We start from the raw sequence: 21696 nt of genomic DNA on the forward strand, positions 1-21696 counted from the left end.
TTTATTTATAAAGATGATTACGAATAATTCACAATCTTGATTTATAAACTTTAACAAACTTGTGTATATTAAAAACATAAATGAGTTTGTTCATAAACATTTAATTCATTTACAATCCTACTCAAACAAACCACGTCTCCACTAGGCTATATCCACCTCAACTCAACTAGAAACGCAACCACTTTTAATAAGCTCAACAACATCACAGATTATTATCCAATCCAATGTATTTTTCACTACTACATCTCCCTTCTACTTCCTTCCAGCAAACACAACATAAGAAGAGAAACCCTCCTCTTTGAACATCCAATCTATAACCGGCACACAAAAAAGAAAAAAGGAAAAAGAAATTTATCTACAGTCTTAAATTATGAAACCGTATGCAAATGGAAATAGCTCAATTTTGAGCTCATGCCAGTAAATACAACACCACCCATGGAAGCTTTGGGCCCTCAAGCAAAGCTCTGAGACGACAGAGAGAGCTTTTGCATGAATTATTTGTTGTTCAACAGCACCTGGTGAGTTGATGCAGGATCTCTCGGTGCATGAATTGGTCCATTCAGCGACTGGTACTGTGACGAGTAGGTCAGTCGACGACGCCAAGCGAGCCTTCTGCCTGCCTTTTCTCGTCCACATAAGCGGCTGCCCTGCCCGTTCTGCCCATCACATAAGGAGGAGGAGCTGGGTTATTGTACTGCATGTTGAGACCCTGGTAGGAGCGAGCAGCAAAGAACTCTGATCCAGATCTAGCATTTCCTTTGAACAATATAGAATTCGGATGTTGGTGCTGCAGACTTAGTGACTTCTCTGTGACTGTTGCCAGTGCTAAGGAACTTGCGTCGTGCTCTTTGTCATTCTCTGTGGGAGAAAAAACAGAATTAGTAACATTAGTTAGTCGTGAGCACAGAATAGTAGTTTGTTGTTGCCAACAGTTCACGTTGTGCATTAACTTTTGACAATGTGTGAAATTTATGAAATAATAGCCAGCAGAAACAGTTATGAAAGCTCTGATGAATCAACAAATGACCAAAGCCAGAAACCATTGATGCATATCGATAAGAAGAGTAGGTATCGATAGGCATATTCACTGGTGGAACAATCTATTGATTTCCATCATGAACATCTATGTAGTGCACTTGAAATAAAAAGGATCACAGTAAATATGAGACCTATTTCTACAAAAGAGATTGCTAAACCCAATTTCTCATGACAAAATTGTCATAAGGAGGTGAAGAGGAAAATAAATCAACACTTTAAATGGAAGCTTGTGACACCAGGGAAGAATGCAACTTACTTCAAACATGCAAACAACTAGAAAGGGAAGATCAAAGTGAATACCTTGAGGATGGCTATCTTCCATATAGCCACCTTTGATGAAGGAAAACCGAGCTTCTTCGGCATATTCAACCTCTTCGGATATATTAGAATCTATAAGATCTTGGAAATTCACTACATATTCTCCTGTCCACTGCCTTCCCCTATGCATCAGAAAATCAGTTCATTCTTAGATTGAATTGCAAAAAAAGGATAGTAATTCAAAGACAGCATTCAAAAGAAAGTAATTTTACAATATAACAATTAAAGGCGGATATCAGCACCAAATGTTTCATGTCATTGTTCAGTGAGAAAAAAAATGTGTACAATTTTCAAGTGAAAGCTGGCTCATGAGACACTCTGTGCGTTTAGAAGAAATAGTTTTGGAACATTGATTTAGTCTTATAACTTGGAAACATTTCTTTGCATGAGAAACCTTGTTAACAACTTGCAGTCTATGCTCCTCTACAATAGTAAATCAAAATTTTGGGGTCGGATTGCTGCTCGTATACAGACCCCTAAACCAAATCATAGTCAGCATCTTTGACAGTCATTCAAAGCAGCCAAATATCTATATTTCCTTTAAAAAAACAACTGAAACCGGAAATAAAATAAGGTTAAGTGACACAGGAACTCATGCTATAAAATAACTATAATAACTTGTACCTGTTAAAAGCTAATACAGCTTCAAAAGGAGTGATCACTGGAGCTAAAAACTCTTTACTGTCAAGAAGTGCAGTTTGGGCACAAGATACATAGACAAAAACATCACACTGTCACAAAAAAAAAAAAAATCAGTTGTCTTAAATAACTAAAAAAAGAAATGGGATAGGTATAAAATTGGCAGTAAATTTGTGGCCAGGTATCACCTCAGGAAAATTTGCAAGTTTGGCGGGGTTTGGTCTACCCATTACTAGTGTGTATGACTTTTTCCCAGCTCTCTTGATCAGTTCTTTCATTTGTTCAATAATGTGAAGATAACCAGCTGGTGCAAATCCATCAACAAGAAAATTTCACAATCTAGAGAAAGCTCTAAGAAAAACCAACGGAGCCACAATTTTCATTGGCCATAATTGAAGACGGATAATTAACAAAAGGGATCCTACAAGGCATGTTAAATTCAGGTTCAAGAACATGAATAAGAAACGGCTGCATGAACCTTCTAGATGGATTTTGCTATTTTTCATGTTCTTGCAAAGCAAGGAAAATCCAAAATCACATGCTATCAAGTAATCTCGAAGTTTAACGAGTATAAAAACAAAGAACTGAAACCTTGCCGATCACAAACATAATGCAATTTTAAGAGAATTTTGTACCATGCAAGTGGGTCATCATACAGCAGTTTGTCCAAAGTATTTAGAGTAGGTTACATGGCTCCCCATCCAGTTCTATGTAGGATTATACCACATAATAATACTCGAATCAACTGAATTATTTATTATTACATTAGTTACAATGGTTGTGCTAGGTCAAAATAAGAATTATTTACTGTGCACTGGAAGGCTACATTTTCTTTCTGATGAAGGCTAAACGAGCTTCATTCAAGGAAATAATACTAAAGACAAAAATCAATGAAATACAAGCAATAGAAAGGTCATGGTTTACCACACAAAGTTGTCAAACAATTCCAGCAGAATCTTTATAATTAGGAGGTTCAGTATGCACAGTTTTGTGGTTCTAGATTTTTCCAAAACTAAGTGGCAATGTTACACACCCGCCAAAGTCAGTCCCAAGCCCAATTGAAATAGAGTGAGGGTTGCACGCTAGGTTGTCATTCACAGGCAAATATTCAATGAATGAATCCATCAAACTATTATGTTAATGGTAGAATGCTCCTTCTAAGGAAAACGTTGCAGAGTTTGATTATAACGTCTTGGTAAGGATCACTACATTTCCATGAAAATTTGAATGTAGTATTAAATATACAAGAGTTCTCACATCATAGGTTGGGTAAGAACAAATATTATAGAAAATCTAATTGTCTAAGATTTGGAACATGAAATCTAGGAACACTCACTGGTAAAACAATAAAAGTAGTAGATACGATGATTATAAAAAGAATTAATATTTTATGTGTACAAGAGACAAAATAGGTAGGAGAAAAGGCAAAGATGATAGAGATTTCAGATTTTAAGCTATGGTATACAGAAAGGAGTAAAACAAGAAATGGAGTAGGTATTATTGTCAATAATTCGTTAAAGAGTGAAGTAGTAAGAATAATTAGAAAGAGGATAGGATTATAGCTCTTAAAATAGTAGTGGCAAAGGAAACTATTAATGTAATTAACACATATGCACTTCAAGTAGAATTACATGAACACACCAAATCTATATTTTGGGATGACTTAGATGAGGTATTACAAAATATTCCGCCAACCGAAATAATTTTAATAGGAGATTTAAATGGGCATGTAGGAGTAAAAAATGAGGAATATGAAAGGGTGCATGAGGGTTATGGGTTTAGAACAAGAAATGAAAAAAAAAACTATATTAGATTTTGCAATAGCACATGACCTTATACTAGCTAATACGTTTTTTAAGAAAAAAGAAGAATGTTTGTTCACATTTAAAAGTGAAAATAATAAATCATAAATTAATTTTTTTTATGGTTAGAAAGAAAAAATAAAAAGATTTATAGAGATTGCAAGGTCATCCCTGGAGAAAACTTAACTACCCAATATAAATTAGTAGTGTTGGATATATGCCTCAAGTATAATATCAATAGAAGAAAAATATACACGACACTCAGCATTAAGTGGTTAAAGTTAAAGAATGGAAAACAAAACATATTTATGAAGAAGATAGAAGTACAAATATTAGGAGAAATATATGGCAACTCGAATACGGCATGAGATAAGATAGTATCAAAGTTGAAAATAATAGCCAAGAGTACTCGGTGAGTCAAAAGGACGTGCACCACCAAATGAAGAATTTTAATAGTGGAATGAGAAAGTACAAGAGAAAGTAAAGGAAAAACGAATAAGGTATTATATACTTGTAAGAATAAGGAAAACTCAAAAAAATATATAGTAGTCAAGAAAGAGGCCAAGAAAGCAGTGAATGAAGTTAAGAATGAAAATTTTGAATACTTATATTGAAAATTAGATATAAAAGAAGGAAAAAAGAGACATTTATAAAATAGCTACAAGTAAGAAAGAAGAAGAAAAGAAATTTTATTCAAATAAGATTTATTAAAGATGAATGCAGTAGAGTTAGTAAATGATGAAGAAATAAAAAAGCGATAGAAGAGATATTTTCATTAACTTTTTAATGAAGGTTTAGGTGACCAACTTAACTTAGGTAATTTAAGTGAGTCAAATGAGTATAAAAATTTAAATTTTTATCTTAAATTTTAAATTTTAAAAATAAAACAGGCTTTAAATGGGAGGTAGAATGAAAAAGTAGTTGGATCAGATAATGTTCCAATAGAGATATGGAAGTGCCTAGGAAAACAAGATATTGATGGTAACAAAGTTATTTAACTTGATATTAAAAATTAAAAAAATGTCCGATCAGTGGAGGGTAAGTACTCTAATTCTATTATATAAGAATAAAGGAGAAATACAAAATTATGCAAACTATAAAAGTATTAAACTAATGAGTCATACCATTGAATTTTGAAAAAGAATAATAGAAAATAAACTAAGGGAAACTACGGTGACCGAAAATCAATTTAGATTTATGCCTGAAAATTTATAACAGAAATTATACATCTTCTCAGACAACTAATTGAAAAGTATGGGAACAAAAGCAAGACTTACATATGGTATTAACCGACCTAAAAAAAACGTATGATAGAGTCCCAAGAGAAATTTTATGAAGAATTCTAGAAAATAGAGGTGCTAGCATAGCGTATATTGAAATAATAAGAATATGTATGAGAATGTAATGACAAGGGTGAAGACTTCAAATGGATTAACCGAAGTGTTCCCCATAAAGATAAGGTTACATTAAGATTAGCTTTAAATCTCTATTTTTTTACACTAAGCATGGGCAAATTCACTGGAAACATCCAAGATATAGTATCACAGTGCATGTTATTTGCAGATGATATTGTTTTAGTGGATGAGACATGTGAAGAAGTAAATGTTAAACTCGAATCTTAACAAAAAATACTAGAAATGAAAAGTTTTAGGCTTAATAGAGTAAAGATAGAATATATAAAATTTAAATTTAGTAATATTAGACACAATGAAACAATTGTTAAGATAGGAGATTATGAGTTATTAACTGAAAGTTTTAAATATTTAGGATCATTTCTATAAAAGGATGGAGGGATTGAAAGAAATGTCTTACATAGAATACAAGCGAGATGGTTGAAATAGAGGAGAACATCAAGTGTTCTTTGTGATCGTAAAGTACCTCTAAAACTTAAAGGAAAGTTTTACAAAACGGCGATCAGACTTACTATATTATATGGAACCGAATGTTGATCTATGACTCGAGCACATGAGCAGAAGATGAAAGTTGCAGAGATAAAGATGTTAAAGTGGATGTGTGGTCATGCAAGGATGGACAAGATAAGAAATGAAAATATTAAAGAAAAAGTCATAATTGCACCTATTGAGGGAAAACTCAAAAAGATATGTTTAAGATGGTACGAACATGTACGTAAACGACCAATAGATACTCCAATTTGGCATTGTGAAACTATAACAAAAGTGCACATTAAACGAGGAAGAAAAAAAAGACTTAATTAACAACAATAAAATAAGATAAAATTTATTTAAATATGAATGATAATATAGTAGAGAATAGAATCCAATGACATAGAAGGATCCATATAGTCAATCCCACCTAGTGGAATAAAGCTTGATTGTTGGTTGTTGGTAAGTGATGGTGTTACAATGCATAAAGTGTATTCAAAAGCCATTGATGGTGTCCTCATGTTTGTTTCTTAAATTTTCCATAACCTCTTCCACCAGCTCTCTTTTTTATTTTTCTAGCTATCCTGTTCTGACCTGAATTACTAATGCAGCACTAAAGTTACTCAAATCTTTATAAGTTGTATGTGAAAATACTAAGGCTGCAACAATATTTAGTCCTACAATCAATATTTAGTCCTACAATTGATAAAATATTACGACTTTCTGTAAATTTTCCATAGTTCACTTTCAATTTATACAAGTTAAAGTTGAAAATGTAAAAATTGTAATTTAATTTATGGTTGTCAAGTCAACAAAGCCAATTTTTCAGTATGTATGAGCCCATAATCAATGTAAAAGGAATTAAAGATGCTCAACTTCAAATAGAGATAACAACATAATAGAAGGTGCATATAAATTAAATGAACATACCAACACCTAATGTGCCAACCAATATGCCGACAATGTTTGCATCCTTTGCTTTCTCAACAAGGTAATATCTACAAAAACAATTCCATACAAAAGCAGTAAAATATATTATAAATGTACATCTTCAGAAGCTTAGAAATCAGCTAGGAGTAATCTATATGAAGAACCTGCGCCTAAGAATTCGTTGTTGATTGGACAAGTCCTTCAGCAAGCATCTTTTATCAGTATCATACCTAACTGAGGGAAACCTCAATTTAGAACAAAAGCTTTAAAAAAAAACTAAATTATCTCTTACCATGGAAAATAAACCATTCTGCAACAGAGTACACTATGCTGAATTGCAATGTGCTATAGAGGACAAGTCATTCTAGCAGTTCACATTTCCTCGCATAAAATTGTTTTTTACTTTGTCTCTGAAATTTTAGAATTACTTTGTCCTTGTAAAGAATTTCTTAATCAAAGTATCAATACATATGAGCACTAACTAACCAAGTTATATTATGTACAAGCACTAACGAAGCAAGTCTATTTCAGCTTCTCTCCTGTTGCCAAAAATAGAAGTAAAAGGCTTAAAGTTTATCCGTGTGACATTTAATAGAAAATATAGATGAAAATTTTGCAACAGCATAAGTTCACATGCCATCCACCAACTGAATTCACAAGCAACTACTGATAAAAGTCGCTCTAATTTTGATACCATATCCAACAAAAAGTTGCAGATAGAAATAGCTCATCAGTTTCAGATAGCAGCAGCATTTCCAGCAAGTCTCAAATGAGATACATGCATGCAACAAAGAAGGAACGTCATTAACTAGTAAAGATATCTCCTGAGTACAAACCGGCAATTAAATATCTAATGCTGAAGACAATGCAGTTGGAAAAAAATTTTCGTTCCTCAAATGGTTGAGATTTGAGATTTGTATCAAGGGAAAAAACAGAGAATACTAAATGACTTACTTATTTCGCAATTGTTGAATGTCAGCATGACATTATTAAATGCGGCGTTATCAGGACCAATCCAGAACAATAAGTAGTCCTCTATTTTGCGGTCTGGAACATTCCATGTCAGACCTCCAAGGCAATAACCAGTACCAGATTCTGTTTTATTTCTGTTGCTAGATTTAAGAATCTTTCTTTCATCTTCATTAACATTGAAACCAGCATCGGACATGGAATTAGACTGTGAAGTGACTTGATCAATCTCTTTTGTAGAATCCACATACGGATTTATCACTAAACCAACAACCTCTGCATAAACAACTTTAAGACTGGGGTTGGACTGACCCAAAATTAATGATTCAGATACTATTGCTTTAAGATCCTCCAGAGCATGTGCATATTCAAGACCATACAAGACCTAAAATTAAATGGATATGAAGTTATTAACAAAAAAAATGGAAATAGTAATCATATAAATGCATTGGGTCCTAATTTCCTTTGGCATGTCCCATGGAACTTGCCCCTTTCTTTTCATGTCTTACTTCATCTCGTAATTTTTAAGGGGCGATGCATAATTGTGAGTTATACATAGTGAGAACTTCCAAAAGTAGACATTTTGCATCATAATGATTGACCAAAATTGTTGAGACAATGAAGAACAGAAATATTCATTAAATCTTAAAACTTACTATCAATACAGACAAGTCTAGCAGTCTTCAAAGATGAGCATCAAATAAAATATGAATGCTCAAATTTTCAATTATAAACTTCCAAATCATCAAATATATTGCAAAGCCAAATGGCTAATTAAGTGAACCGAAAAATATTGGTAATACAGAACATCATTCATCATATTTTTAGGTGAAGTTGTCTTTGATGCAACTACACCATAGGATACTGATAGAATTTGTCAGCATTCCCTCTGCTCAACAATTCACAAAACAACCAAACTGATTTTCTTATCCAGAAAGGATAGTTACTAAAACTACATACTTCAGAGGCCAGCTAATGAAAATTCAATAAGGAAAAAAATGCATGTTCCTCTTTCCAGCACAATTTCATTTTCACCAATATGATTATTCTTTGTAGAAAAGGACTATTACTACATAGTCATAAGCAGTCATTAGATTCAAAGAATTCTCAGAACCTTGAAAACTTCTTACCATATTATTCTAGTGATTGAGGTAAATGCAAAAAATGTTCTTTACTCAAAACATTATGAGTTATTACAGTGATTGAGGAGGGTAGATGTAAAAAAAAAATCTTCGATCATAACATCATGCACAGTAGAACAGATAAAGATACGATTAAAAAAAACTGACAAAAGTAGGCCAGTACCATAATCGACTTGTTGCTAGATGATAAACATTGAATTAATGATTGGGCACAATCTTTTACATCGATAGAAGCCTTCCCAAACACAAACATAGCTGGCAAAGTTGACGTTCTGAAAGAAAAAATATATAGATATATATAAGGAATTACAGATCAAGTGCAACAAAGACTTTAAATAGATGTATAATGAGCCAGTGAAAGCTGTAAGGTATAACAAATGGCAAAGGCAGTCTAAGTATAAAAACTTTTCATTTTTCAACTTGCATTGCTTCCTTAGACATAGTCTTAGACTCAGATGAACAACCATCTGGTGACTCCAGATCTAAATAGAGAAGAGTTTCCATATAAAAGTCAGTATTGTGGAATTGTGGAAACAAAACATTATTCAATGAGAATCAAAGTTCAAGACGTGTTATATAATGAAGTGGCAGAGACTTGACCAGAAGAGATCTAGACATCCTACACAAAACATAAAGAAAAATTTCTGTTGGAGAGCTACAAGAATTTATATTTATACTGAAAAGCTACAAGAAAATCAACTGAAAACAACAGGTAAGAAGACACAAAAGCCGAATGAACTACTATAATGAGAAACTGCTCAAAGGTCTTAACTTTCACATAAAAATTATGAAAAAGAGAGCTTATCACCATCGAAGCCGCCATTAATCAGGAAAAGAACACAACCCTCCGCCATCTAAAACTAGTCAGACAGGAATCAACAAAATATATATATATATATATATATGGACTAGAGGACTCACGGACTCATGCAAGCATGCCCATAGTGCACCACGCACTCAGCATTAACATGTAAGGCTCCAATCTCATCGACGCAGCAGCTTCCGTAGGCTGCATCCGCCATGACATACAAGCGCACGTCCTTCCCGAGGTCGCTCCTAAGGGCCTTTGCCACACGCGGCGAGTCTTTCAGCAGCTCGTCAGGAAACTGGCATCAAAGATCAAACTTGAGGGAATAACAAAATAGAACAACGACCGCTATAAGAAGCTTTACAAAAAAAAATCCTTTCAATTAAAAGATAAAACAGAATCATGACCTGCAACGCAACTCTTGTAAAGTTCCTTCTGCGAATAAAATTCACGGTGCTAGATATTTCATACTTCGATTCGAAATCCATGGCGAACCAGAACCAAAGTGGGTAGGTGGTTCTCGAAGATCTTCAGGCAGAAGTCTAAGGGACGGTGAGTCTAGATCCACACTTCCTTGCTTCCTCTACAAAAGCGGCGACGCTGCGGCAAGGCGTAGCGCCAGACAGCCGGAAACAGGCAGGACTTAGGGTTCCGGCGCCAGACAACCGGAAACGATGCGAGAAGAGGGGACGAGAGGGTTTGGGTATAAATAATATCCATTTATAATTGATATCCAAAATACCTTTTTATTACTTATAATAAATTTGATCAAATAAAAGCTGTTTTAATAATTTTTAAAAGAGAGGTAACCTTTTAATTTTTCTAACTAATTTATTTATAAAATATTTTATTTTAAAATATGAATATTTTTATATGATATAAATAATTTATTTGATAGTTTAAGTTGAATTTGCATTAACTAATTTAAACATACTAATAATTTATTTTAAAATAGTAATAATTTCTATGTGATGTGGATAAATTATTTAGAGAGTCTAAGTTAATTTACATTTATAAATTATTTTAGTGAATATATAATTATTTTTTATATTTTATTATTGATTTATTTATAAATTAATACATATAATATAAAAATGCCATCAACATTATAGACTCTAGTAGTCACATCAACACTACGACAAGTTAAATAAATTATTTTAATAACCTCGATTTTGATACAATTTATTATAATCTTAATCCCATTAAATGTTGATAAAAATTATTAAAACATTAAAAGGATAGTCTAAATCACACGATAATAATTTTAATATTGAATCAAGATCTCCTTCATAAAAAGTATTAAAACATTACTTATTAAATTTTAACATTTCGAATTCTATACTTGTAGATGTAAGTTTATGAAGTTATATATGCAGTAAATGTCATGGGCACTTCGATCTCAATACTACTGATAGATTGAAATGAAAATAGCTGAGTTAGTTAGGCTAGAACAGACTTATAGAAAAGGACAAAGATTTAAATTTTAACAAAGTCGAGTAATATTTTTTCCATCGTGATCAATTGTAATTTCTCGATTTACCTCCTCACATATGGTCGTGGCCTCGTGGGACTGATCGTGTAGGCCGCTAAAGTGGCGGATTCCACCTTTTATAGAAGAAATAAAAAATAAGAATAAAATAAAATTTTAAATATTAAAATAAATAAAATTGATTTCTTATTTAATAATTTTACAAAAGAAGAAAGTTGGGACGCCTTTTAATTTTTGTCCTTTTATTTTTTTACACTTTAACCGAATGCGTGTTGTTACTTTTTCCTTACTCTTCTCCGCCATCCACTGTCCAACAGAACGGGGCCCGCGATTAACAAAGCCCATTGGTCCAAATCCATGGGCTCATCGATCTGTTATGGCCCTCTAAGTGTTCGACGCGTGTCTGGCTTCGTTTGGCTCGATCATCGCATTTCCGAATCTCCATGCACCCCGGGGAACGGTCAAAATTCGCCTATCGTCCCGTTGATACGGAACGAGAGCGACGTGTCGCGGCCACGCTTAAAGCAAGCTGTAGCTTCATCACTCTCTCTCTATAAATATTGAGTAGCCAGAAAGAAAACACTTTTTTTATATATATAATTTTCCTGCAATACTTATTTAAATAATCAAAATGATATTTTAAAAAAGAGGCGGTAATCTTACCACCCAAACCCCGTTCTGCGACTTTCAGTGATCAGTCCTTCGCGAGCACGGCCGTTCCTTTCCGTTAAGTTATTGGAAGAGATCTGTATAAATCAATCACGTCCACTTGACGACGTTTGCCTTATCGTTTCCTCTCTTCCCGCTTCGATCCCCTCCGGCCGCCGCTTGCATTCGCCGTTTCTGGGGCTCGCTATCGGCTCGATCCACTCATTCCCGGTGGCATTTCGCAGGGAATTCAGCGAACTGGGGCAGTTCACGATTCGAGGCGGAAGATGGAGCCACCGCGAAGTGCCGGCATCGGAATCGAGAATTCCGGTGAGTACTCGCCGGAGATCGCCGAGTCGCTCCGATTCGAGGAGGAGATCCAGAACCTGATCCACCCCAGCAGCTTCGACGGCTCTGCGGCTGCCACCGGCGGAGGCTCTTTCACCGCGCTCCTCGGCCTGCCGGCCAACCAGGCTGTGGAGCTCCTCCACGACTCGGGCGCGCGCGAGACCCCTGCCTCGCGGATCTGCCTAGGCGAGCACCCCGTGCATCGGCCCTTCCACCTGCCCTTGGACTGCTCCCCCGCCTTCCCCTCCAACGCAACCCTTGTGGATCGCGCCGCCCGATTCTCGGTCTTCGCCGCCGAGGGCTCCCCGGCGTCGAGCTCCGGAAGGCTCAAAGCGGAGCCGCAGGATTCTGATTCCCCGCCGCTAGATCCGATCCCTACCGGGCCGGCGAAAAGGAAGGACTCCGGCAGGAGCAAGGTAAGGGGGCGGCCTCGCTAGGGTTTCCTTTTGCGGTAATGTAACCTTCCGCTTTCTCCGAGGGCACTGCGACGTTCGTCTAAGCCTTTCCTTCAAATCACAGGCAAAGGTCACAGCTAAGAAGAGTAAGAACGCGAAGGAGAATACCGACGGCGATAAGCTCCCGTATGTTCACGTCCGCGCTCGCCGAGGACAAGCCACGGATAACCACAGCTTGGCGGAAAGGGTACTGCTGCTTAATTACTATCTTAACGATTAATTAATAATTAGCCTAAATTTCTAACCTTGCTTTAATTATTGTAGGCGCGAAGGGAAAAAATTAATGCGCGGATGAAGCTTCTGCAAGAACTGGTCCCTGGATGCAGTAAGGTTGGTAATTTCTCCAACATTTATTGATTTGGTAGCTATAATTACTTGATTACTTAATTGACACTTCCTGTGATTTATACAAACTATAAGCTACCTCGTTCTTGATTATAAATTTAAAAAATGTAAAAGTGAATTCTGCACAAAAGTTTACTTTCTAGAAAAAAAGTAAAAAAAAAAGATGAGGCGGGCAGTGGGAGAGGGGATTGCCTGGTGCTTAATGACTCGGATGTGGTTCGGCTTACCAAACAATGTGTCGGGCTCTTTTTGCAAGTTACCTTGTCTTACTTTTACTTTGGGCCCTCATACTTGGATTCTTCTAACTCTTGTCTGGTGTAATGATAAAAGGTGGGAAAATAGGGGAGAATCAATGGAATCAAACCAGAAAAATAGGAATTGCTTATATGTGTTCATTGGTTGCGTGATTGATTTATGTCTGGTTATTTCAATTGGAGAATAAATGACAAGAACAATGGAAAAGATGACAATTTTGCTTTTTTTTTTATAACAATCACTTTTGGACTTTTATTTATCTAGTCTTTTGCCAAAGATGCCTTTCATAAGTATAAATGATTAATATTTTTTTTAAAAAAAAACTTAGACTCTGAATTTATTTCAGTTTGTAGTAAGATATAACCCTAAAATACTTATTTAAAAAAAAATAGTTAGTATCAGACATATAATTGTTTTAGGATGTCTTAAAGCTAAATATAATGTGAATCTATGAAAGTCTTAATGTGAAAATCACCTGGACGGTTGTGCCATTTTTTTTTACTATGATAGTTGATTTACAAATTGATCAGGACATGGATTTGCAGTATTTAAACCTTTAAGATTCCCTAATCAAATATGTTAGACTTTTATATTATATTATAAATGTCTTTTTAGCCTTGTATCTTTGTAATATTTTTTAAAATTTATACCATTTTGAATTTTGAGACACGTTAAGTTGAACATATTAAACTTCCTATTACTATAGTTTTTTAATCTTGATCCCCACTGTGCCGCCAGCTAATTTGCAGCGGCCATGAAATTACAATGTGACATTTAATTAGTTGTGTGTTGGATTTGTCGGAGATGGAGTATGGTGAAGGAATGGAGTAGCTATGGCAGGTGGGTCTAAATGCGGCCTTTAATTAGCTGTATGTAGCTATCCGCTCAGACCAGCAGTTAGCAAGCCAACCCTCTGGATAAGGGTAATATAATCTAAAGATCAGGCTCACTGGCTTCGAAGAAAGTTCGCAGAAATTTGGCTATTCCATTGTCCTTTTCGTGCCTTGAACAAAGTTCATCCTATTGATAGTAGACATGACTGATACAATCAATACTGTCATCTGTCATAGACCTAGACCAGTAACATCATCTTCAACAAAAGCTAGTTCAATACATTTCCTCAAGCATAGATAAGCCAATCCATCTTTTTCTTGGCAATCAAACTACTAATTATTTTGACCAGCAACTTCACCTTTGTTACTGTAATTAAAGTTTCTGGTCATCTCAAGGCACTTGAAATTGGTTGACCTCTGTTCATGTGATCGCAGATAACAGGTACGGCTTTAGTGCTAGACGAAATCATCAACCACGTTCAGACCCTCCAAAGGCAAGTCGAGGTAAGCAGTCCCCCGATTCTGTCAATAATGTCAGTCACGGAGTTATCTAAAATTCTCTTATTTACTTTTACAGACAAATATTCTTTATTTACTGAAATTAACTGCTCTTTTCTTTAAGATTATATTTCTAAGTAACATTTTCGATTTCTCCACTGCGCTTCTCAGTTTCTATCAATGAGACTGGCAGCGGTCAACCCGAGGATCGACTTTAGCAGCCTTGACAGATATTTATCGGCGGAGGTAACAACCCTTTGTAGCCTTTCACTGAATATTATGCGATAAGGGTCACCCAACTTTATCGTTTTCCTACAACTCATTTGTAGTATATAGTAGGCATTACGAATACACACTCTCTCTTTACAATGAAATACCGGCGTACTTTGTCAAGTGTTAAATCCTTAAAAAAATTGCGTGTACGCGCGTTCTATATGGAAAATGTGATCGCTTGGTCATTCATTGCAGTGTGGGCCTGTAACAGTACGAAACGGCCCAGGGGAAGTGGTCGTGGATCCCTCATTGTGGCTGACCGATGCTACTGCAGAAGCAACCAGACGGCTGCTGGTGCCGCAATTCTGGCACATCGATCTTGTGCCACCTCAACTTCAGCCTCAGCAATCTCCAACGACTTGGGATAGGGATGGCGCAGCCCATTCTCAGCTCCTACCCAACCCTACTACTTCCCTCTTTCTGTATGACCCTGCCAATTCAGGTAATGCCAACGTACCTCGCATGCATGTTAGTCATTTTTAATGCAAGGTCTTACTAATCCATGCACTGTTGATTTAGTTGGACTAAAACATAGGAGAAATCTCATAAAATTAGACATGGGTTTGGATCACTCATGAACAATTAATTATCCACCCAAGTATCCTTGGCGTAGATCTGTAGAATTTGTAGTATAAAACGTGCCGTAGCGGATTCTGAGTTCAATGAATAAGTTTTAAGGAGTACAAACCAACGCTCTCTTTTCTTGTGGATGTTGAAAGCACCTGTCTCAATCAGGTGGCATTGGCGGACCCAAAGCCATAAATGATTGCTTGAGCCAACGAAGCTCTATCCTCTTGTTTAATTTAGTTTCCACTGTTCCTCTTATTAAATCTGGTCCCTATGGTCCCCATGGCGTATAGATTTCCCACATCACTTTGTACAACTGTCCGTGTTTGTTATCTCTCACTGTCTTGGCTAGCAGATAAAAGACGGTGTCATCAAGTTTTATTCCATTCAAAAGAAACATATCAGGAAGAAAAGCATTCTAGCCTGTGAAATCACTGTTCTTCTCCTGTTCCTACATATGTTCAACAACCACAGCGCTGCATATATCCATTTGGTCTCATTTTTCTCCAATCGCGTGGGTAGCAGCATTGACAATGCTAGTTCAATTTCGTTTCAAACCTTGCCAGTTACTGATTTGCTCTGCTATCAAAGTTAAAAAATTAATACTGGTTTTTCTTCATTTAAGAGTAGTAGGGCGTCTACAATGTCGGTTGGTTTGGTATGGAGCCAGCTGGATGCATAGTCCTAAGGATAGAACAAGTCACGCATTGTGGAAATTGTGAAAGGTGGGCTACCTGTTGTTGCGAGTCTGTCAATCATCTGACAGTTTCGAACTAGAAACCAAGGCTGAATATGCAAATTACCCTTTTGATCCATGAACGCTTAAAAGTAGAATCTGGTTGTCGTTTAGATGCCCTTAAATTCTTTCGTGATAAAATAAGAAACTATAAGGCTTGACCTATTTGGAGTCAACCACATTTCAGTCAAACAAGAACCTTATCCTGCCAATGTACACTGTAACGTACATATTTTTTTAATTAATTTTTTATTATGAAAGTGTTTTTTTTTCATTTTCGTCCTCTATGCTGTTTATGCTTCAAATCTAATGGATCTATCTTGTTTAACTATGGAAGTCGCTGAATGCATGTATAGGCCAAACTAATCTATTGTTTTTTCTCCTCTTCACTAATTGCATCTTGATAGTAGTACTTCTAATAACATATTCCTTAATATCACCATTGAGAAGTAGATCTGAGAGATAAATTTCAGAGACTAATTTCATCAATCTTAATAATATCCTCCTCTTTCTTAATGTTGAATTTCATTTTATGATTTTAAAACACATAACATGAAAGGTGATCCTAACTTTTCAATTCTCGTTAATAACCAAGATCTTTGAAGGACCAATCCTTCTTGGTGTGTGTGTGCAAACCAGTGAATAATCCTACATAGAGATTAGAGGCAAGAGGGATGGGATTGTTATAGCAGATCTCTAGTACACTTTGGATGAATACAACTGACTTAATAAAGGTGATGATGTATGTGAGGGCAGAGGCTTTATCAAGATTATTATACCAGATCTCACATAATTTGGATGAATACAACTGAATTAATAACGGTGATGTACGTGCAGATAGAGCCTTTATCAATAATGTAACTATGAACACGATGAACTAGTTTAAAGACTGAATTCATAAATTTCTGACATTTCTCTCCATCTCTCGTTGATTGCAGTACCACCAAACTCAAAACAGCTGAAGACAGAGCTCTAAACTTATTGACTGGTGCTCCGGCAACTTATCATAACAAAACCTATGTACATTGTACAGTACGGAGCTAGGTTTATCAGCAGTGCCATCGCCCCTGACCAGCAATCGCTTACTGCGATACCTAACTCCTACATTATGCGTGTACAAATTTACTATTTCTATTGAACTGCGTTTCTCTCAGTGATTCTCCAAGTTGTTACTGTAATATGACAAGTTATATAGTTCTTTATCAACCTAAGTGTTTGTAATGGGAATTGCCAAGGTAAGAATAAGGTGTGGAAGTCATGAGTTAGAACCATCAATACAATCACCGTGACTTGTTACCAACATAAATACGATCTAGAAGCTGCGGTAGCAACTTTTATAACTGAAGCATACTTGATGAGAACATATTTGTCTACTAGACCAGCACAAATTAAAGCTCACACACCAGATGCAACATGCAAACCCTTTCTGATAAGAAGATACGAGTTTTTGCGAGTGCAAGGAGGATGCCCTACTGCATCATTCCTCCAGCCATTCATACAGCAACACAGAAGACTGACATCTTGAAAGAAAAGGCACTGTATGCAGATCTCATGGTAACCAAGATGATCAAGCTTCATCATATGCCTTTAAATCTTATCGAGCTTTTCTGCCTTGACAACTGGGTTTGCTTTGGCAATTGCATTCTGAGCCTCTTCTCGGTAGTTGAATGAGCAGTCATGCTCGTCCGAGTAGCGATGTACAGCACAGAAAAGGTTTCCACACCGACAAGTAAATCCGGTCAGGCCCACACGTTTCTTGCAGGCTGTGCACCTCTTTGGACCCTCCTTGATTTTTGTTTCTCCAACTTCGTTCGATCCCAAAGCACTAGATGGTTGGAGCTTAAGCGATTTTACTTCAGCAGAACCCACAAATGCATCAGCATTGCCCACAACAACGGGTTCCTTCCCGCTACCACTGCCATTGACAAAGCTATCAATTGAGGATTGCGCCAGCTTCTCCCGCTCCTGCTTAAGAATCATCTCCCTGTGGCATTTGGAGCACATGTTCATGGTCGCAGCAGTTCCAAAGAAACCACAATTGTTGATGCAGAGAATTGGGCATTCAGGGGCTTGGCATCCAGTTTCATCATGGTCCATTTCTAACTCTCCTGCATCACAACAACATGAACTCGAATTAGGGCCAACAATATTACACAAAACCAGACAAATTATGAAAAGATCCAATTTGATATTTCGAAGCATGAAATCCAAAGTGATATATACAAAATTAACATGCAAATGTACAGGTTTAATTAATCTTCAATCATATTAAATTATAATAGAAAGAAATGTGATAATTTCATGTTAAGTAGAACATGAACTGAATTACCACCGCTAACTGAGAACAAAGATTTTCCATCAATTGAACTACCTTCTCCATCACACAAACCTACACTTCGTGATTCAGCACAACTTTGCACGATTTACCAGTACAAAAGACAAATTTGACATATAACACCGTAACATGTTCTATAGATTCACACGAACAACTGAACCAGAACGATAGATAAAGTCGTAACAATCCAAAAAGGTTTATCTGCCAAACAAGAGTTCAAAACTATCTTGCAACTCGCGTATTCGCCACCAAATATACAAATCAGCCGCAAAAGATCGTCACAAAACTTTTGGCATTCGAACAAAATAATTTAAAAAAAAACTAAGGATCAAAACCCTAGACAGCAACCATGGGATGAAAGAAAGACCTTTCGGGATTCAAATCAAACAGACAACAAAAAAAGACACCTTTCCTCTTCGGAACGCCCGACGAACCCTAAAGCCGGAGAGGAACTGGAAAGAGTGCAAATAAATCTCCATCCCACGACCATGCCTATAATATAGAAGGAGACAGGAACAACAAGAAGCAGGGAATCGAAACCCTAACCTTAAGCTGACGGAAATCGCCTCGAAATCGTGCGATCGAGGGATCCCAAAAGGAGAGTTTTGAGGAAAGGAACAAGCACACGGAGAGAGATATGGGGAGGTATTTATTCTGAGTAGACGCAGACTTCGGGGTTATCTTGTCAACCACGTGCTGCATAGAATCGTATATGCGGCAAGTTCCATCCGCCGTCCGCTCGCACCACCTCGCCTCGCTGGTGAAAGATGATTCGGCGCGATGAGACGTTGGCGGTGGAAAAGCGTCCCCGTACATAATTCTCTATGCGGTACGAACGTCGTAAAAGAGTTTGACATCGTGAACTGGCCCAATTAATTCGAACTACGGACCGGTTCCAGTTGCCGGTTTATTAGCCCGAGTCCAGCGGAACGGACCTTTTTTTCCCTTTCTTTTGAGTATTCAAAAAAAAAATATATATATATATATATATATTAAAAATATCTAATTTTTTATAATTTAATTCGACTCTTGTGTGTTATACATTTGCTTAATGACAAATATATTATGTATTATTTAATTTCCCTTTCACGCGTCCAAGTTACGCACTTTTTCATTTTAATTTTGGAGTTTAAAATTTTATGTTTTATCTTCATAATTTATCAAAGTACATAAAAATTAACCCTCATAGCGAGGTCAATAATTAAATAATTATTAATTTGGACAATATGCGTGGATATTCTTAATTTTTTCTTCGTTGAATTTTAATTTTTTTTTAGAGGAAAAATGTAGTTTTTAAAACTTCGATGAAGGAAGTAGGTAAAGTTTGGATGAAATAAAATTTACTATTTATTTATTTTTAAAACCCCATAATTTCATGGATATTTGACATAAGGCTCATTTATTTAAGCACTGAAATACAACCAATTTACCATTAAATATTCTAAAATTGTTTAATGTAGATGAAAATTAAAAGACTCCCCTTATCCATTTGAAAAAAAAAACAGATATTTTGAAAATACCTTTCTTCTATATTATTAGAGCAGCAATGATCTTGAGGACTACTCTAAATAAATTTTTATGAACTACACTGTATTATAATAATTTTGATTAAAATTTTTTTTTAGCTGAATCTAATTCAATAATATTTGATCAATTTTAATAACTTATACCAATTTTGATTAAATTGAAGTTGTTTCTTTTTTAATACAGATGTTCTGATTAATGTGATGCTCTGTTTATTTGGGAAGAGGGAAATAAAATTGACGAAATTTTGCCATGGAAACTTCTTTTTTATTTTCTTAAGATGGATTGTTTTTTTCCCTTTCTTTTATTTATTTAATGAATAGATAGGCAAATTGATTTTTGATCATTTTTTACTTCTTCTGTAAAAAAAAAAAGATAAAATCTACTATCCAATAATCTCATACGGTCATTCTCATAATTATCTGTGAAGAGATAAATCAAGAAACTGCAATTGGTCACAATAGAAGAGGATATTATCTCAACTTCATTGAGATTCAAACTCTTGTCCTCTTTTACAACTCTGCCATATGATAATCAACTCAACTATTCAATTATGTCTTAGAGACTCACTTGGTTGCACAAGCGGCCGCAACCTCACAACGACCGCCCCATGCAATTATGATTTTCTTTTATTTTTTTAATTTTCTTTTCCTTCCCCTACTCTCACATGCAGACAAAAGAAAAATATCTTTTATCTTTTCTTTCTTTTTTTTCTAGAGATTTTTTTTCCCAATGAACTTTTTTCCCTCTCATAACTTTCTCTTTTATTTATCTATCGGATAAATTCAAAATATAAATTATTGATGCTTAGAAGTTGACCTTTAAATATTTATTCCATTTGAAATTCTAACTTTCTATTATCATTCTAATTGCTTTACCAACATATTCATGCCGGCTAAATTGGAGTTGTTTTAAATTTAATTAATATTTAAATGATATTTGATCGATATTAACATAATTTAAATTATAATTAATTAATATTTTTTTATCTTGTTATATATACTTAATAAGAATGTAAATATATTTCCTTTGGAAATCCATAAAATTTTTAAGATTTACAAGTACAATTTTATTAACTTTTTTGTGTTAATGAAATAATAACACTAATGTCTATACATACCTCCATTATTAAAGTCACTAAGATATAGCCTAGACGGTGGACATATATCATTTCTGATGTAACAGTAAGAGATTAAATCTTATAGAAACTCATGATTTAGAATTAACCCTATCATATGTTTCTTACTTGTATATCTGAATTTATCTCTATCCATACCAATAGGTAGAGGTGAATATTCGATTAAAATCAAATTGATTTTTTTTGAACTAATTGAATCGATCAAATTTTCAAATAAAAATTAAACAAATCGAACCAATAAGGTATCGATCAATTAATTCAATTTTCAATTGAATTAATCAAAATAATTATTTTTTTTAATATTATAAGAGATTTACAAATTAATTAAAAATTTATAAATTCACTTAATAATTTATAAATTATTTTTTATTTTGATATTTAATTTTATAATAAATTTAGCATATTTTTTAATAAAATTATATGATTAAAATATTTTTTTAAAAATAAATCATTTTGGGATTCATTATAAAATTTGTTAGATTCATTATAAAATTGAGCTAAAGATTTACTAAAATTATAAATACATATTAAAAGTTTCTGTAAAATTTGATAATTAATCTGAAATTTTGTAATATTACAATTATTAAATTAAATTCCCAAGTGAATATTGTTAATAACCTACAGTAATAAATTATGATGCTTTTTTTTTTGTTCCTCATATAATTTTTGTATATTTCTTTATTTTACTAAACTGATTGAAGCAATTAAACCAACAACGGCCGA

At 34.9% G+C, this 21696-nt stretch overlaps 3 protein-coding genes across 3 annotated transcripts; 1 reads left to right on the forward strand and 2 right to left on the reverse strand.

The window, feature by feature from the left end:
• Window positions 1-277: 277 nt before the first annotated feature.
• Window positions 278-10189, reverse strand: LOC141832832 (uncharacterized). The gene is made up of 10 exons (XM_074720204.1): window positions 9937-10189; window positions 9643-9827; window positions 8885-8993; window positions 7565-7964; window positions 6775-6844; window positions 6611-6678; window positions 2184-2299; window positions 1981-2087; window positions 1339-1478; window positions 278-858 (listed from the first exon to the last, which is right to left on the reverse strand). Exons 1-10 carry the CDS (start codon window positions 10015-10017, stop codon window positions 587-589), a joined length of 1548 nt encoding a protein of 515 aa, XP_074576305.1. The 5' UTR covers window positions 10018-10189; the 3' UTR covers window positions 278-586.
• A 1504-nt stretch (window positions 10190-11693) lies between these two features.
• LOC141833014 (transcription factor bHLH48-like) lies at window positions 11694-17203 on the forward strand. Its single transcript, XM_074720393.1, has 7 exons — window positions 11694-12430; window positions 12534-12656; window positions 12734-12799; window positions 14338-14406; window positions 14572-14646; window positions 14869-15115; window positions 16915-17203. Exons 1-7 carry the CDS (start codon window positions 11954-11956, stop codon window positions 16950-16952), a joined length of 1095 nt encoding a protein of 364 aa, XP_074576494.1. The 5' UTR covers window positions 11694-11953; the 3' UTR covers window positions 16953-17203.
• A 79-nt stretch (window positions 17204-17282) lies between these two features.
• Window positions 17283-18945, reverse strand: LOC141833016 (zinc finger A20 and AN1 domain-containing stress-associated protein 8-like). The gene is made up of 2 exons (XM_074720394.1): window positions 18858-18945; window positions 17283-18084 (listed from the first exon to the last, which is right to left on the reverse strand). Exon 2 carries the CDS (start codon window positions 18071-18073, stop codon window positions 17564-17566), a length of 510 nt encoding a protein of 169 aa, XP_074576495.1. The 5' UTR covers window positions 18074-18084; window positions 18858-18945; the 3' UTR covers window positions 17283-17563.
• Window positions 18946-21696: the final 2751 nt, after the last annotated feature.

The sequence above is a fragment of the Curcuma longa genome, chromosome 8 (genome assembly GCF_044706935.1).
Source record: "Curcuma longa cultivar G26 ecotype Majalengka, Jawa Barat chromosome 8, ITB_CL_G26_1.1, whole genome shotgun sequence".
NCBI lineage: Eukaryota > Viridiplantae > Streptophyta > Magnoliopsida > Zingiberales > Zingiberaceae > Curcuma > Curcuma longa.

What these genes read in the sequence shown, in the direction of transcription:
- LOC141832832 (XM_074720204.1), bottom strand. Translation starts at nt 10,017, where the DNA reads ATGGATTTCGAATCGAAGTATGAAATATCTAGCACCGTGAATTTTATT. An exon ending in GGGCATGCTTGCATGAGTCC is followed by an intron (nt 8,994 to 9,642) that starts GTGAGTCCTCTA and finishes TTTTTCTTTCAG; the next exon opens with AACGTCAACTTTGCCAGCTA. An exon ending in GGTTGGCACATTAGGTGTTG is followed by an intron (nt 2,300 to 6,610) that starts GTATGTTCATTT and finishes GATTTGCACCAG; the next exon opens with CTGGTTATCTTCACATTATT.
- LOC141833014 (XM_074720393.1), top strand. Translation starts at nt 11,954, where the DNA reads ATGGAGCCACCGCGAAGTGCCGGCATCGGAATCGAGAATTCCGGTGAG. An exon ending in AGGACTCCGGCAGGAGCAAG is followed by an intron (nt 12,431 to 12,533) that starts GTAAGGGGGCGG and finishes TTCAAATCACAG; the next exon opens with GCAAAGGTCACAGCTAAGAA. An exon ending in GTATGACCCTGCCAATTCAG is followed by an intron (nt 15,116 to 16,914) that starts GTAATGCCAACG and finishes CGTTGATTGCAG; the next exon opens with TACCACCAAACTCAAAACAG.
- LOC141833016 (XM_074720394.1), bottom strand. Translation starts at nt 18,073, where the DNA reads ATGGACCATGATGAAACTGGATGCCAAGCCCCTGAATGCCCAATTCTC.